Source organism: Aythya fuligula, chromosome 7, assembly GCF_009819795.1.
Source record: "Aythya fuligula isolate bAytFul2 chromosome 7, bAytFul2.pri, whole genome shotgun sequence".
NCBI lineage: Eukaryota > Metazoa > Chordata > Aves > Anseriformes > Anatidae > Aythya > Aythya fuligula.
Window position 1 is genome coordinate 4025861 of NC_045565.1, and position 18190 is coordinate 4044050.

Sequence of the window (18190 nt, forward strand, 5' to 3'; positions counted from 1 at the left end):
AAAAAAAACAACAACAACAAACAACACACTTTATTGTGTCTGCAGATCACATTGTACAATAGGATCCTGCATCCTCCTGACAGCTGCTGTGTGTGGTTATGCACACAAATGATAGAAGTTAAACAGAAATTGAAAACCAGGGATGATGACACACTCTTCAACTGAGGGTGTTCATTTGCTACTTTGAGACAGATGTAACTATAAGATGAAACAACTGGAAGTATGTTATGGGTAAAAGAAGAACAGTAACAAGAAAAGTGCTAGCAAAAGAATAACAACACCCAGACTTGTATCTTGTGTCTTGGGATGAAATTCCTTCCCATTGAACTGTCTGAAAACTAAACACCTGTGCACAACAGCATCCACGTTTCTTGTCTTCTGGTTATGCTCTCAAGAAGAGTAATAAAAGATTCTGCTTTCTTTTGATAGCTCGGAAGTTAACAAAGATGTTCCAATAATCTCTCAGTTTGACCTCTAGAGATGCAGTTGTAGAGTTTTGCAACTGACAAAAATGGGTTTTTCAACAGCTAAATAAAATCAACTGTAAAGAACAAGTAATTAAACATTAAGATGTTACTTTTACTGCTGACCAATTTGAGATGAAAACCCACAGAAATGGGTGATTCTGCAGTGCTGAGAATACCTCAATTCCCTACCATCTTTGAAGGGGATGGGAACAAACAAGAAGCTTGAATCTGTCAGTACTTCATGTATGAAGCACCTTAACACATAAAGAAAAATTCAGTGATTGTGGACTGATACATTTCATTTCACTTCAAGTTGCTATCTGCCAGGAAATTATTTAAGTGTTTTTGCCACTTTGGGTGGCCAAATCTTTTTTTTGTTGGTGGTGGTTTTCAGAAATCCCATTGTGGTTTTCTTCCCATGATTGTTAGTTCCAAGTAGAAGAAAACTAACTTAGGGAACATAGCCCTTACCTACTGGATGTTCAGAGGTAGAATACTAGCTTCTTGAAGGCTGTTTCTTGTAGATTGGTCTTAGAAAGCACAAGATTTTATTTATTTTGTTTGTTTGTTTGTGGGTTGTTTGTTATTTTTGTTTTGTTGCCAATTTCTTTCAGAACTACAGTGAGTTGCTCTCAGAACCCAATTTTCTGAGTCAGTATATTTAGAATTTGACATATGAAGATCTACAAATTACATATGAAGTCAGACAGAGTGGCAACTATGTGATAATTTTCCAGTTGTATTTCAAAAGAGGTATTTAATGTTTGTACAGAATATGAAAAGCAAATTATCGAGATTAAGTTGCAGATTCCATGTTGAAACTAACGTTCAGTAGAGGAGTTTTGCACTAGAGGCAGATATACAAAGCTTTATTTCAAGAGGTACTGGCACTGTATTTTGCCTCACTAAGAGAAAAGAAGTTTTTTGTCATGCGCTTATTAATTTACTGTCAATATAGATTCATTTTCATTACCAAATAACATTATTTTAATCCTGCTGAGTTTTGCAAACATTTTGATTAATAAGTTTAACACTGAAAACATTTCATTTGTACTGTATATAAGTTCTTCTATTTTTTTTTACTGGAAATGGGATTCCAATAGCATTGAATGAAAAGCAGTAAGTTTCTTGATGCATGTATAGATAAGCAGGAATATAAATCGATTTCTTTAGAGAAATCACACCTATTAACAAGTCTCTGAACAGAAGGAATTACTTCAGATAAACACGTACATGGTCATTCTTGACTGAATTTAATTCTGATTTTCAGCTAACTAAATTCATTTATATTTGTTTTATTCCAGGCTCCGTCATTGATTCATATGACAAATCCATTCCATTTCCTCTCTGTCTCCTTCTTCAGTTTATCTACCTCATTTTTATTTCCAAGATGAGGGACCAGCATATTTCCAATATGCTACTGAACACAAATGAAATCAACATTAAGTTTTAAGATTTTTTTTTTTTTTTTTTTTTTTTTTTTGTGAAAGATGAGCACTTACATGAGTTTGGCTCACATTAGTTCAAACATATTTCTGTGTTCAGCTACTAGGTTAGTAGAAAGGGCTCTACAAACAACTAAAAGATTATTTATAATTAAATTTAAAATAATAAACGTGCCAATCCAAGACTGCAGTCATGCTATATACAGCAGTTTGATCATGTTAAAGTGGCAAAGTAGTTTAACTGTAATTTTTATTCTCTTCATTGTTGTGTTCTGCTATCCAGAGACAGTGTCAGCATCGCCAGGTAAGGGGCCTGTGACCTTACTCTAGGCAAGCTAAGCCTAGACCAAAATAATAAGCAAAGTTCTGCTAACACATTAAAGGCATCATTCTCATATTTTTAAAAGCTAGTTTTAGAAGTAGCTGAAGTAACAAGAGCCAGAAAGTTGTTTTATTCAAGATCTTCATTTTTTTTTCCTGAACTAGTTTTATGATTCTGTCAGTATTTGCACAGTTTGTTACTATGCATCCTGTAACTTGTTTAGCTAAACAAGCAAAAATAAAATAAAACTAAATTATTTCTCTATAAATATTTATAGAACTCAAGAATCATAGAATCATAGAATATCCTGAGTTGGAAGGGACCCTTAAGGATCATCAAGTCCAACTCTTGACACCGCACAGGTCTACCCAAAAGTTCAGACCATGTGACTAAGTGCACAGTCCAATCTCTTCTTAAATTCAGACAGGCTCGGTGCAGTGACCGCTTCCCTGGGGAGCCTGTTCCAGTGTGCAACCACCCTCTCTGTGAAGAACCCCCTCCTGATGTCAAGCCTAAATTTCCCCTGCCTCAGCTTAACCCCGTTCCCGCGGGTCCTGTCACTGGTGTTAATGGAGAAAAGGTCTCCTGCCTCTCGACAGCCCCTTACGAGGAAGTTGTAGACTGTGATGAGGTCTCCCCTCAGCCTCCTCTTCTCCAGGCTGAACAGGCCCAGTGACCTCAGCCGTTCTTTGTACGTGTTCCCCTCCAGGCCTTTCACCATCTTTGTAGCCCTCCTCTGGACACTTTCCAACAGTTTCATGTCCTTTTTATACTGTGGTGCCCAGAACTGCACACAGTACTCGAGGTGAGGCCGCACCAGCGCAGAGTAGAGCGGGACAATCACCTCCCTTGACCTACTAGCGATGCCGTGCTTGATGCACCCCAGGACACGGTTGGCCCTCCTGGCTGCCAGGGCACACTGCTGGCTCATATTCAATTTGCTGTCTACCACGACCCCCAGATCCCTGTCTTCTAGGCTGCTCTCCAGCGTCTCATCGCCCAGTCTGTATGTGCAGCCAGGGTTTCCCCGTCCCAGGTGCAGGACCCGGCACTTGCTCTTATTGACCTTCATGCGGTTGGTGATCGCCCAGCTCTCCAACCTATCCAGATCCCTCTGCAAGGCCTTTCCACCCTCATTCGAGTCCACAACTCCTCCAAGTTTGGTGTCATCAGCAAACTTGCTCAAAATACCTTCTATTCCTACATCCAGATGTTTTCTCCTTTAGGTCTTTAGGATTTAAAGCATCGTTTTAACATATTCATTTCTTAAGGAGAATTAATTTTCAATAGATGTGCTGGATTTTCTGCACTGGAAAACTTTATACCAACCAACTCACTTGTTCAACAACAAACTCTATGTCCTGCATGCGCCTGCTGTTGTATATCAATACATTAACGTATGCACTTAAATATATGTGCTGTCTGTCATTGTCCACTGTTAGTAACATGTATCACCTTAGAAATCCTTAATTCACAGAAATCAGTATTTCTTGGCATACTGAAGAACTGTGAATCAGAACACAGTCAAAACCAAAAAAAAAAAAAAAGAAAAAAAAAAAAAAAAAAGAATTACACAACAGGTTAAACCCTCAAGTTTATGTATCAGAGTAGTAGATCTGAAGTCAGTATTATTAGAACAAGCTACAAAGAATGATACATTTGTGTACTAAGTAGAAAAGGATGAAGAACATGAAGTTCACTTCATCATTGCCTCCACTTCTCCTATTACATCTCTCAGCCTCTGCTCGGTACAGTTGACCTTTAAACACTGCAGTGGGAGATTTGCATCTGTGCCAACAGAAAAGATAATCAGAGGATTCCTCACTGCTCCCATCAAATTCCTTTTTTAATCTCAAGTTCACCCAGCCTATCACTTCACCTCTCAAAAAGCTATACATCTCTTTGATATATCTGCTCAGGAGAACAGCCTATCTGCTTTCCCAAACAAGAAATTTCTAGTTACAGAAGATCTACTCTTTTCCTTGAGCAGACAGGAAATTTCAGTCTTTCCTTTTGCCTATCATTTGTTCATCATCACATAATTGTTCTCTCAATACCAGAAGTTGTTTTCACCTCTGGTAGAAGCGAAACACAAGGCAGAATACAATATTCACTAAAAATAGGCATGTCTTGCCAGGGATGATAAAAAAAAGTACAACCAAGTTCCCTTAAGCTTTTTAATATAATTTTGTGTTAATTTGCATAATTTTAAGTAGCGTTTTTGTTCAGATTCAGTACAGAACCAACTCTGAAATTTCCTATAAGAGTGTTCGAAAATGTTTCCATATGTTTCCATAACCAAGTATTTCAATTAGATTTGCAATTTCATTGTAACATTTTGAAAGAAAAGGCATTTCGAATCACAACCTAGATGTGTGAAATTGCAAAGCAGCTAGTTTTTATTTTTTTGAAATGTTTGTATCAACATTAATGCATATATTAAAGAATTGCTATTAATAAAAATCATTTTCTAACCAAAACATACCTTTTGGAAGTATTTTTTTTTAGCCAAGGCTCAGAAAGACTGAGTATAGACAAAATCTTAACCCAAATATGGTTGTTTTTTTCTTTCTACAATATGTACTAGTTTCTCAATATCACATAATCAATATTCAGACTTACAAATACTTGATGCAGTATATGAGCAAAATAAGGTACAGTAGCACAGAACAACCTCCATATGAAGAATGTTTAAAGTGACCTTTGATACTCATGAAAATACTTCAGCTGCTGACTCTCTATTTCATATATGGAAAGTATTCAATGTAATAGCCAAAGAGTTGTTTGTTTTTTTTTTTTCCTTTTTGTTTTTTTTAAACCATGTAACTAGGACTATTTCATTTCCTCCATACATATGAATACAGTATTCACATTTCCAACCAGGAGATTCAGCTCTGTGCAAGTACAGCATAGCTGTTGATGGCACTAAGATGTTAACTGAGGAAGAATCTCAAATACCTTGCCAGTGTCTGAGCTTTTTAAATATTAACGCTGCCCAAAAAGCACCAGCTAATATTTCTGGTAAGTTTAGGTAACATCTCAAGTGTCCCTGCACTTTTTTAACAGAAGCTAAAACCTCTCATCTAAGACCAAGGAACAGTAAACAATCTCAGGAGAAAGATAACGTAAGAAACATGGAAAAGAAGTAGCACCTGTAGCTGCTACTACTTTGGAAACATCATTGCCCCAGATGTGGGGTGGTGTTCAGTCTTCTCATTTCACTGATATCTCACGCTTCACTAAACTTATATACGTACTTTTGAACTGTATCACACTGTTATGTTTTAAATGAATTTTTTAAAGGAAGACTGTAAACTTCCACATGCTAAGTCAGAAGATAAGCGTGTGTAAGAAACATGAATCCTCAAGCTCATTTACAATGGTCACTGGCTTATGAAGATACCATTTTTTTCTTCAATCAGACTATCAGCACTTACAGAAACAGGCAACAGCTTAGATTAATTAAGATTTCATACTCAGAGAGGAAAAAAAAAAACAAAAACATGCTCTTTCTCAAGACTTTTTGTTTATACTGGAGAAATTTTCATTTTCTGATTAAAATAGAAACCACAGAAAATCTCTTCATATTTCATAAAGTACTTCTAGTTTCCCATATCAAATTCAGTGCTAGAGAAAACTGAGAATATGAACCTTTAATGTCCAACTCGGTCTACTTTACAGTCTCAGACTATTCAAACATCCCTGATCTTTCAGACGTAGATACAAAAAATGCACTGAGAGGTAAGAGATACTCAATTAAAAACTGCTATATGGAACACAAGAAATTGTAACATAACATATGTCTTAAAAGAAACAAACACTCCCCTCTCAAGGTACAATTCATTTCACCTCACTTCAGCTATCTAGAAATTAGACACCCAGTCTAAACTAGTCATTTAGTCAAAGGAGAGACAGGCACTTACTATTAGTAAGATAAATCTTCCCTGGGAAATCATTATCTTGGGCTAAGTGTAAATGGGATAAATAAGGCTTTATATTGAAAAAAGACCAACACAATCAATCTCAGAAAATCTGACTCCTTCTATTTAGAAGACAAACCAAACCAAATGAGTGAAGTGATACTGGTAGTTCCTGGTACAGGGAGAGGATTATTATTTTAATCTGAACTGAGTAATTAAGACTTAAATTGGAAAAAAAAATAAATCAGTGGCATGTTTTACTTAAAAATGGACTTATATCCAAATGCTGTAACATCAAATGCATTGCATTATCTATCACCATTGGACATGATGGCTGAAATATTAAAATCAATTTTTGTGTGACTGGATATCTGGATACACAAATACAGAGGTCTTGTTGTACTGGATTCAAACATTTATTTTGCTAATTTCTGCAAGCAAAGTTATCGCTGAGATAAAATGAAACACTGATGATTTTACCAATCCAGCAACAGCAGCAACATTTAGAACTGACACAGAATTGTACAGAATGAAAATGTGTATCAACTTTTACATAAGGCACACTAAAATAATAAAGCTATCTTGATTGAAATGATGGGTGATTATTTTGAAAATGCACTATCAATCCTGTGTTACAGTGTGTTGTCCTGTCTCCATTTTTGAATTGATATCATCAAAATACTCATTGGTGCAACACTAACATCATGACCCTAGCTAAGCAAAGTTTTATGTGTATGGAGCATGTTCAGATGGAATGGGATAAACCTGAAACACTATTTTAGCGAAGAGACTTAGAGAAGCTGAACTCTAGACTTGATCAAGAAAAAAAATATAAAAAAAACACTATATATATTTTTTTTAAATTTCTGTTTGGACAGAATTAAATTTTAGCAGAGGGTACCTGTGTCTTATTTTACAGCAAATATCTTCAACTGCAAAAGGTTACCTTTACATGGATAAAAAGGAAATAGTTACAAAGCTTTCTTAGACCATAAATATCTTTTATAAGAGCAATGTTAAAGCCAAGCAGAAATTGACAGATCTATTTCCCTACATTCAGGCAACTGAAAAGGCACTCCCTACGGTTGCCAGGAAAGAGTTGGATTGTTAATTGTGCTGTGCATGCAATAGTGAGATGCAGGCATGTAGATCCTGCCACTCCTCCTCATCCTGTTCTTCTGTTCTTGGACAAACAACTGGGCTTTACTAAAAATCAGTGTGGCTGAGTAACCAGCAATTCATAGCTGATAAATAAGATTTTTTTTTTTTTTTCCCAAGCTCAGGAACAAATCTGGTGGAAACTGGGAGAAAGCTGTAAGCCAGAAATTTCCTTGAGTTCACAGTGTCTGCATTAACCTGTATTATTTTTTTTTTTGTCTCATCTTTTACAGAGTCATTCCATGTAGTAAATAAAAGAACAAACTATGAAGATTTGCCAAAGGACTTTCAGGGTACTAGATGATGAGACAGCAACGTAGCAGATGAAATTCAATCTAACAAAATTAATTTGGGGAAAAAAATCTAGTATTACATATACATGATGGACTTCAGCAGACTACTGCTAATCAGTAGAATGATTTGGGGATTATTATATAAAATTCTGCAAAAGTTGGACTTTTGTGTTCATCAGTGGTCTAAGAAATACTGTTAGCATATGTTATCACATGTTATGGTAACAGAGAACATCACGAAAGCATTGTATAAATCCATGTATTCCCCTTATCTTGAATAGCATACACACTTCCAATCTACCACCTCCTGAGCAATACTGAAGAGCTGGAAAAGGCACGTAGAGGGTAGCAAGGTGATCTTTTCACAGCTTCCAAAAATTAAAACTTAAAAAAAAAAAAAGTCTTAAAACTTAAAAAGTAACGCTTAGCTTGGAAAACAGAAAATTAAGCAGGCATATGACAGAGATCTGTAAGTGGCATGGAGAAGGAAAATAGGAACTGGTGCTCATTTTCTCTTCTGATATGAGAATTCAGGTACAGCAAACTAAATGATGAGGTAGGGGTTTCTTGCATACTTCTCTGCACAACACATAACCAAGCTGTGAAATTCTTTACCACAGGATGTTATGATGTCCAAGGTTTACAATGGACCCTGATCCAGTCCTTAAGTGTCTTACATTCAGAAAGAACAGTGAGATTGTATTTTTTTTTCCTTAGCTTTTGTTCTCTAAGACAGAAACTAGGGATTGCCAGCATCTGAGATGGTTTTCAGATCTCAGCCCTTGCAAGAAGCTTCAAGATGTCATATGTTCCATAACATCTATTTGCAGCTGACAAATACATATATACTTTTTCTAATAAAAAGGTGGGTTTTTTATTTAATAACATGGGCTGTCACACTTCAGTTGTTGGCCTCTGCTATATGATCTTGTGCCCACATCAGAACTCCTTGGACGTGACAACTACATGTAGATGGTAAAACTGCCTTCATAGCTACATTGCCGTTGTCTGATGTCTCATCTACCTCACCTACCTGTCTTTTCTACTATTGTTACTGTCATATGTTATTCTTGGCAACTAATTTTATTTAGTTGTTTAGCTTTTCGGGCATTTTACCTTTAATTATCATGTCCATTAGTATTCCACAGTCAGGCATACACTTGCACTCAATATGTGACTTAAGTTATTCTCAATTGCAAAGAATATGAAGCCCAACTCTGCAATGGCATACATGACTAGTTTTCCAACTTTGTATTTCAAAACCAGAGATCTGTAAGAGATCTCATTTTATCTACATATTGTATTACTTGGCAAATTAAAGCAGAAGTTCAGTGCTCTGTTATGGTCATTTTAAAAAATACATATTTTGTGCTTACCAACTTTTGAGATGCTAAAAAACAAAATATGCTTCCACTTTCCAATATAATGTATTTAAATGCTATTCTATTTATATCAAATTATTTGGTACTCCACTTTCTACAAAAGAGCTGCCATAATTCTTTTTCTTTGCTGCTATTGTTGGAAATTACTGAATTTCTTCTTAGAAATTAGATAAATCTGTTTGTACGTACAAAGTCCCTCTGTGAAAACTTGGTTACCTGTTAATATTTTTCTGTTTTTGTTTTGTTTTACTTCTGGTAGGCCAGCAGTTGACAGATGTAGTAGAACTACTATCTAACTAATTTGCTTGCAGGTTTAGCAGCCCAGTTTATCAAAATGCTGCTGAATATATATCATCAAGCTGCTGTTGAAAGATATTGTTAAGTACTCTAAATCGATACAAGCAACTTTCAAATAAGATATTTCAGTTCTAGTAGATATCCAGAAGGTAACTTCAATTTTATGTTCATTTTGAATATCAGTACCCAATGTAATCACTAGTAAAGTGACAAGTTGAAGTAACTGATTATATAATAGGAGGTGGGTCTGTGTGCAGTCTCTCTCAAAGCCAGTTACTTAAATTTTTTAAAAGTATGCACTCCTAACTGTAGACACCATATTAAATGATAACATAAATATACATAGACAGGTATACACTGTGTACACAGAGTAGGATTAGTCTATCATGTCTTAGAAGGCTTCCACTTCAAGCTATTACTCCCTAAAGTCAAACATTTGATCAAGTTCCCACTCAGCATCTTTGTGGAAAGGCTTACACTAATTTCTCAAAGAAGAATTCCCCACCACAGAATTTTAATGCAATAAAATAGAATTGCCAATACCACAAAATCCACTATCTCACCGCATACCATTGTGTAAAAAAAAATGAGCATTTTTGCATATTAGGCCATTAATGTATTCTTACCTGAAATACCACACTTAGTTGATTTCATGGTATCTGGAAGCAAAGGGAATGTTGCACTGGCAAGTCACTTACACCATATAGACAAAAAAGAAAATTCAAGTCCATAAAACGTACCTCCACAAGTCTGCTGGTATGTTCTCGAAACATAGCAGCATATTCTTTTATTTCCTTTTCTCTTCCATTTTTAGCAGCTTCAATGAGAACTAGAAGTGGAACGGTGGTATCTAAGAAGGAGTCTGAGATGTGATCTATAATGGCTTTACGAAGCTGCAAAAGATAGCATTACACTAGTATCAGCTATTTACTGAAGTCTATTATATATATTATATATATATGACTATTTATTAAAGACTACTGTTATTATTGTCTATTAGTATTCTATAACATCAACATGTACATACTGTATTTCTACATTAGGGGCAGGATTATGTGACTAAAACTTACTGCAGCTACAGTTTGCCACTTACATAGAAAACATTATTTAATTTTAGGAATAATTTTTATCTACCAGTACCTAAATATGCATGCTCATATGTGTGAGCATATGCCTGTGTGAGTATAGATACACAGAACACTTAAAACATGTATTAGCACTCTCAAAATCAATAGAGCCAAACAAATATTCATGTTCTTCAATGAACAGAACAGACTACTAAAATTATTTGCAGACATTAAAAATTAGTCAGACCAAACTTAATTTTGTTTTCTGTTTTCTTGCTTGTAGTTCAGATGCCAAGGGAAAAAGCTATTTCGTTTTACATGGAAAGTATTAACTTCATTATGTTTGTACTCAGAAAATATCCCTCATCACAATTTCATAATTGCAAAATTACCTAAATATTTTCTATCTTGTTGGAAAAAACAATTACACATTTTTATATGTTAGTCTTCATATTAATTTTATCAATGAGATTACTGATTATGCCACCTGATAATAGATTAATAGAGCAAGAATTGTAAGCTAGTCTGAAGTTCAATTTTCTCTATGTAAATTAATTGTTCTTGGAACTTCTTTCTTAAATTATTAAATAAGTGTAACATTCTCTGCAAATTAGCTTTCTTAAATTAGATTTTATGTAAGCTTTTAACTGATCACTGGGACTTCGTTTACTTTATTTAGAGGTTATTTTCCATGGTATAATCCTAACCATGGCAACTATTCATTTTAATCATAGAACACAGCATGAAATATACCTATCAAAATTACACGAGATGGATATGAATTATCAAGTTTACAGAATATCTTACTGCAAAATTTTTTTTTTTTTGCGATAGATGTAGAAAATATTGTTTAGAACAGAAAAGAAAACAGAAGTCTTTTAAGCTCTTACATGCTGACAGGTTTCTTGCTGAAGTAAATGTTTTCATTTAGTGTTCTGCACCAATGTGCATCGACGTGAAAACTCACTAAAGGTAAAGACTCCTACAGCTATAAAAATGCAAAACAATCTTTTTGATGCTGCTGCCATTATAGATAGGGCAGAAGAAAATGCATAGCACAAACAACAGCTGAGAGATCTGTTGGTTCTCAAGACAAGATTTGGATGTGAATTCCTTTACTAGATCTTTTGGATAGGCTCAGCATCCAAAGACAGCTTCTACTGATTCACCAAGTACTCAAGGTAAACTAAGCTACCAAAACCACACAGAGAAGTTTAAGTTTGGAATGTTTTTGTCTTCCAACTTACTGTAACTTATTGCATTAGGAGACAATCTCGTTACACTGTATGCTCTCAAAAACGATTTGCAGAGACAGAAGCTATGACATCCCAACATAGAATTGGATTCTTATTGTCTTATTCATGGTTCCAAATTTATTTCGTACAGCAATTTTAAGAGTGAGAAAGAAAATGGTTAGAAGTTTCACTACCAGAAGCAAAACACACTGAACCTCCAGTTCTGCCAAGTTACCTGTTAAAGGTTTTGTGACGGAGAAGTCCAATTGTAGAAAAGAGACTTACCTGCTTAAAATTAAGTACATGAATGTGACCTTGAGGAAGGACAGTTTGAAATACTAGGATTTTAATTTATAATAATCAACAATGAAACACTACGTAACCATATCCAGAGCTGATGACTCAGCTCTGACATCTCCAAGAGGTTTTGGGTTCTTCATAGACCAGATTGTAGTAATTTTAGTCTTAATAATTATTTTAGGACTAATGACTGCAATGACCTCTGTCACATTCAAGGTAATCTAGAGGCATTCAGTTTTAAACCAGAGGCCTAATTTTCTCACTCATTACATAATTCTTTGCTGTAGCTTTTTACTGGTGAGCGTGGTTTAATTAACCTTTCATACATAAATTATCCTAATTATTTTGTTCTAAGAAATCCTCTATCCTGCAATTCAACAAAGTGAAACAGTTCTTCCAAGAAAAAAAGATAATGCTGTGCCTTTGCTGAATACAAACAAGCTTGACATATGTTATTTCAGCTATGCTAAGGAACACACAAAGCCAAGATTTTCAAATATGGCTTGTGTGGCACTGAAGAATGAAGAAAAGCAATGTAAAACATGGAAAGGAAAAAGAAGTATCTGAAGCAGTATCAATTTCTCTTCATCCTAATAAGAATAATGCATTTTTTCCACTACTCAGTATGTTTGTTTCTGACTGGCCACCTCTTGAGCAAAAGGCTGAAAGCTAAGCAAAAATATAGGGAGACACATAAACAAAGAACAACAGCAGCACTAGTACTAGCAGGCACTATGAGGGAAGTTATTGTGCTATGATTAAATTTTATCTCCTATTTGTAAATGAAAGAGACACCACCAGAAGAGGTAAAGCAGAGGGAGGATGATGTCTAACAAATTGTTTTATTTTTAAGGTGCAAGGCCTTATTCTTACCTTTTGAACAGACTGTTAGAGAAATGGAAGCATGAAGAATTTTTGTTCTGATATCAAAGTGGATAAAAAGGAAACAGAAGAATGTTGTTCATAAAACATTGGGCATAAGGTTGTCAAGAACAAACAGTAGAGTACAGAGAATAAAATCCCAGCAGCTGTTTGCAACATTATTAACATCACTATTCTGATGAGTAAAGTAAACTGCTCACAGAAAATTCTACTGCCTTACAAGTCTACACTGGCAAAAGTCCTGGAAAAACTAAAAATTCATTATTAATGAGGGATCTCTCTTTCCTGTTTTAAAGGGATGCCAGGAATGCAACTTGTTTTGTGTTTCAGAAAAAGCTTTCCATCCACGATGAAGCAAAATTCACAACTGTGTGAATATCATCAATAATAATATTAAGAAAGAATACACACACAGAGACACACAAAAAAAAAAAAAAAGACACTGCAGCAACCACAGGAGAAACATCCGTGCAAACTAGTCACAGTAAACAACTGGGAGGTAACAACAGTCTGGTAATTTCTCAGAATTAGATTCTGGAATGAACAGGCAATTCCATCCTAAATATTCATGGAGATTTGCTAGGCAGGGAAGCAGTGTAAAACTGTAAAAAAAGTAGGTAAAACTGTACAAACAGAAATGGCATGCACATCTTTGCACAATACAAATAAAGTCACAACAAAACAGAACAGTTTTAAATCCTCACAAGTACCAGCAAAGTTCTTGAAGTGAATAAAAATAATTTCATCTAAAAAGCAAGAGATTTTTAGACCTTCTAGAACACACTGCTCTTGAGACAGCTACTTTGGTCTTCAAGTGTTGTCCGATACAGGTTTTCCTTCATTTCACTTTCTGTGATCCAAAACTATGTTCCACTTGGGCCCACAGGATAACTCATAATCAGGCACTGACTAAGCAAGAACTTAGATGATAGTTTCGTATACTGTGTGCTAAAAAGACATCTACAAGGGATTTCAAAATACAATTTCATAAGGTTTCAGATTCAACCCCAATTCTGTAGAGACAATCCCAGTAACTGGCTGAAAGCAGAGTACATTATCACAGAATCACAGAATTTCTAGGTTGGAAGAGACCTCAAGATCATCGAGTCCAACCTCTGACCTAACGCTAACAGTCCCCCACTAAACCATATCCCTAAGCTCTACATCTAAACGTCTTTTGAAGACTTCCAGGGATGGTGACTCCACCACTTCCCTGGGCAGCCTGTTCCAATGCCTCACAACCCTTTCAGTAAAGAAGTTCTTCCTAACATCTAACCTAAAACTCCCCTGGCTCAACTTAAGCCCATTCCCCCTCGTCCTGTCACCAGGCACGTGGGAGAACAGACCAACCCCCACCTCGCTACAGCCTCCCTTGAGGTACCTAAAAAGAGCGAGAAGGTCACCCCTGAGCCTCCCCTTCTCCAGGCTGAACAAGCCCAGCTCCCTCAGCCGCTCCTCGTAGGACTTGTTCTCCAGGCCCCTCACCAGCTTCGTCGCCCTTCTCTGCACCCGCTCAAGCACCTCCATGTCCTTCTTGTAGCGAGGGGCCCAAAACTGAACACAGTAATTAATTATGCACACTATACCCTTGAATGTGCTGTAGGAACCTAATACCTGTTATGGTACACTGTATCATTCAAAAATATATATTATAAAAGCTAAAAGAATGAATCAAATAAACATTTTCATGTTTCTAATAATGAATGTTCATAACTGAGAGCAACTAAGAGTATTGCAACATCTGCAGGTGCACAACTTACAATTTCGTGTTTCCCAGATCAAAGGTTAGACATTCTTCCTAAAACAATTCTTACGCAATTTACACATATGAACACAGAGCTGGAGGGAACAGATGAACTATTTACTCATGCATACCTTCCAAGAAAATATCAAGAAGCCATAGAGCTACTCTGTTTAAAGAAAAATACTGGTTCTAGATTGCCTATAATCTGGGGATGACTACATTTTGCCTGAACATTTTACAAATGTTTATATAGGAAATTAAATGTTTTAATAATTTTTAAACACTGTAACAGAATAAAGACATGTAAACCGTTATAAACTGAAGTTTAACTAACTTATTGAAGAGATGGCATGTCAGAATGGAACAGTTAACACACAGACTGAGCTTGTGATGCAAGTTATGATGAAATGTGAAAAGAAACTGGATGACAGTTACTTGTAAACACCATATTTATATTGTATTAATCTTATCTTTCAAGGATTCTCCTGACTGACTATGGGAGACAGAAAGGAATTTATTCACCATCCTAAAGCACAGGTTGGCCTATAAACCTGTACACAAAGTTAGGAGGGATATTCTTCCACCAGAAAACTGACCAACAGCCACTGCTAGAGACGAAACGAGCAGTGTGCACTCATGTTCTGCGTGGCCATAAATTTTTCATATGATTAGGTGGGATGGCCTGTCTCAATGTTCTACATGTCTTTCAGTTCTCCTTTCCTAAGCTGGCACTTTGTGTACTTTCAACATCATTGAAAAAATTCCCAAAGATGTTCCTTGCAGCTCCAAGGATGTAAGCACAGCTGATGTCTACTGCTCACCTTCTGCATTACACCATAGTTGTGGGTTTTGTCTTCCACTAGCTTTAGGATACTAGGATGAAAAACATGAGTGTGGACTGTAGACCAAGTATTCTCAGTACCCTTCTCTGTTGCTAAGTCCCCACAACAGTGAAGAACTAGACCTGGTGGTTCCTCCAAAGTATCTATTCCAACAACCAATAATAAAGTGAATGAAAATTCAGGAATATTTAAAATAAAACTATTCTTGATTTCCAAAGGACAGTACTGACGTATTTCTACAGAAAATACTTATACGTATGTTCTCTTAGATATGTACACATGCAGAGTTTTGCCTATGTATATACACATGTACAGACAATATCTACATTTGGTAGGGTTTTTTTGCACAATTTTGACAATTTGGAAGTATATATTCTGTGGGATATTGTAATTATCTTTGGTATTTCATTAACATAGAAGAAAGCTTTATTTTTGAAGTGCAGCACTATGTAGTCTGAAAATAGCAATTTATATAAGCCTCTAAGTCCACAGTTTCTACCAGTTCCCCCGTTTGTTTACCTGTCTGCGAAGGTCTCTTGTCTTCTTGCACATACTATCTATTGCAACATTCAAAGCATTGTTTTTTTCTTTCTTGTCAGTCTGTAAAAAAAATGACAGAAAAAAAAAAAAAACAACCAATGGTTATTTACGATCTCTTAGAAACTATGCTCTTTGTGTCCTCAGTTCATCAAAGCATTTGATAAATCATATGTGCTTACAGTTTTGTTTTTGTTTTTTTTTTAGTCTCACTGCATTTCAGGAACCAGTACCCCTACAGCCACAGAACACTGATTTGTGACGTTGAGCAGAAGTCCTCAGAATCAAAACATGTTTTGCTAGCTGTATGTAGGAAATAAATTAAACACTTTTCATCTTCTGAATTGCTGTAATACAGCAATTTATTGTCCAAGGTTACTTATGGAACAACGTTAATATAATTATTATTATTGATTCCAATCTATTATCACCACATTAATGTGGAAAATCACTTCTCTCTATAAGCAATTTATAAACTCAGATGGCCTCAGTGCAGTTTGATAATGCGTTAATCTGCAGCATTTATAATTTTACTCCCACAGAGCAGAATGAGTGAGTTTCAAAACGTCCACAACATTGCAATGCAAATTCAATAAACACTGTCAATGAAAACATGAAAACAATCTTTCCATTTAACAGCACATTCATTCTCGTCATCAATAGAAGACTGAGCTATTGAGATATTTCAGATGTCTTTACTGAATCAGCTATATACCTTCCAAACAATTTTCTTATTTCTATCCATAAGCAAAGAGTTTATGTCATTACTATCTATTTGAAAAGCATAGTTCGTGTTATATTCTACCACCCAGCATTTTTCCTATACAATAGCACCACAGTAGTTCTAAATCTACTAGTTGTTTTGAACAATCTTTTTTTTTTTTACGTTATTACATACCTTATATGAAAAACAAAAATGTCTGCTGAACATTGTTTCTCTAAAGCATTGCTCACTAACTTGGATTGCTCTGGTCTAAAGGAGAGAAACCACAGTAAAAGTGTCTTTACATAATGTCTTAAGTCAATACTCATAACATGTCTGGAGAAAGGACTATATTCTCCAAAATGTCAAAGAAATAGCTTATGTTTACTAACCATAGTATTTGGACCTCTATAGTACACTACTAAGTTTATATTATGAACATAACACATCATACCAAAATAAATACTACTGAAAACAGAAGTAGTCATACCTCAGTATGTACCTAGCTGTATAGCCTTCTTATACACACTATATAATATTTCAGAGTTATTTCCTTGCTAAAAATAAATAAAAACATCTGTGAACAGAGCAATATGCTTAGTATTAAAGCAGAAACTAGAGATGATCGGGAAAAAGCTTTTATATTACAAGTCAACATGTAACGTAATAAATGTCTCAAAATGAGTAACATATTTTCCATCAGATGAAGGGAACAATTACTTTCAAAAAGTATTTCAAGATTCATGCTAACATAGAAATTTCCCTACTACCTGCAGTTTCTGAAATTCTTATAATCTTCACAGGGAAGAGATCAAACATACATCTTGGAGAGAGAAGTCATTACAGTAATGTGACCAATTCTCCTACCAACACTTGCATAGGAACCAAAGTAAATAAAGACTCTTGTAATGCTTTGCAAGCTATTGTCAGCTTTGACAACAAAATCGATCCTTTCTGAACTGCTAGCAAAACAGGACTAACAAAAGCATTGTGGATACGAGTCAGCTCAGTGTATATCTATGCATTTTTCAGATGATAAAGACACGGTTCCACATTGGCACATGCTTTAAACCCTTAGTATTCAGAGCTTATTTGTCTAACAAGACAGAAAGCCATGTAAAATACTGTTTTTTTTTTTAAACGTTCCCTGGTAAGCTGCAACTTCAAAGGTGGCAACTAATAATACAACTGGTTCTAAGCAAACCTGCATCACTGAGGCAGCAAATAGGAAATAATCTTACTCAACAAGAAGCATAAAAATATGAACAGCAAACAAATAAAACATCTTTGTTTGCAAGTTCTTAATATAACTATCAGTAATCAACATCCAGAAAGCAAACCTAACTACAATTGAAGTTACTCTTTGCCTTGACCTTTCCCCATGAACTAAATGTACTGTAAAATGCAGCTTCCAGACAAAGAATGTGGACAGGTCAAGAATATGGTTAGCTTCATAGCTTCAGACTCTTTTTCTTCCTTAAAGAATTATGTAAAACTCCAAAACATACATTACTGTTTGGATAAATCATTCTTATAAAGATGTAAGTATTTTAAAATTGCTTAGTCTTTTAGGGGGACACCTGACTACAGAATCTA

General features: G+C 35.4%; 1 protein-coding gene across 3 annotated transcripts in view; it reads right to left on the reverse strand.

The window, feature by feature from the left end:
* CTNNA3 (catenin alpha 3) overlaps positions 1–18190 on the reverse strand; it is a 458724-nt gene that overhangs the window by 179462 nt on the left and 261072 nt on the right. For all 3 annotated transcript variants that reach the window (XM_032191583.1, XM_032191582.1, XM_032191585.1), the window contains exons 8-9: positions 15874–15954; positions 10025–10177 (exon numbers count right to left, since the gene is read on the reverse strand). In XM_032191583.1, the coding sequence (XP_032047474.1) occupies positions 10025–10177; positions 15874–15954 (234 nt within the window). The remainder of the gene's footprint in view (positions 1–10024; positions 10178–15873; positions 15955–18190) is intronic.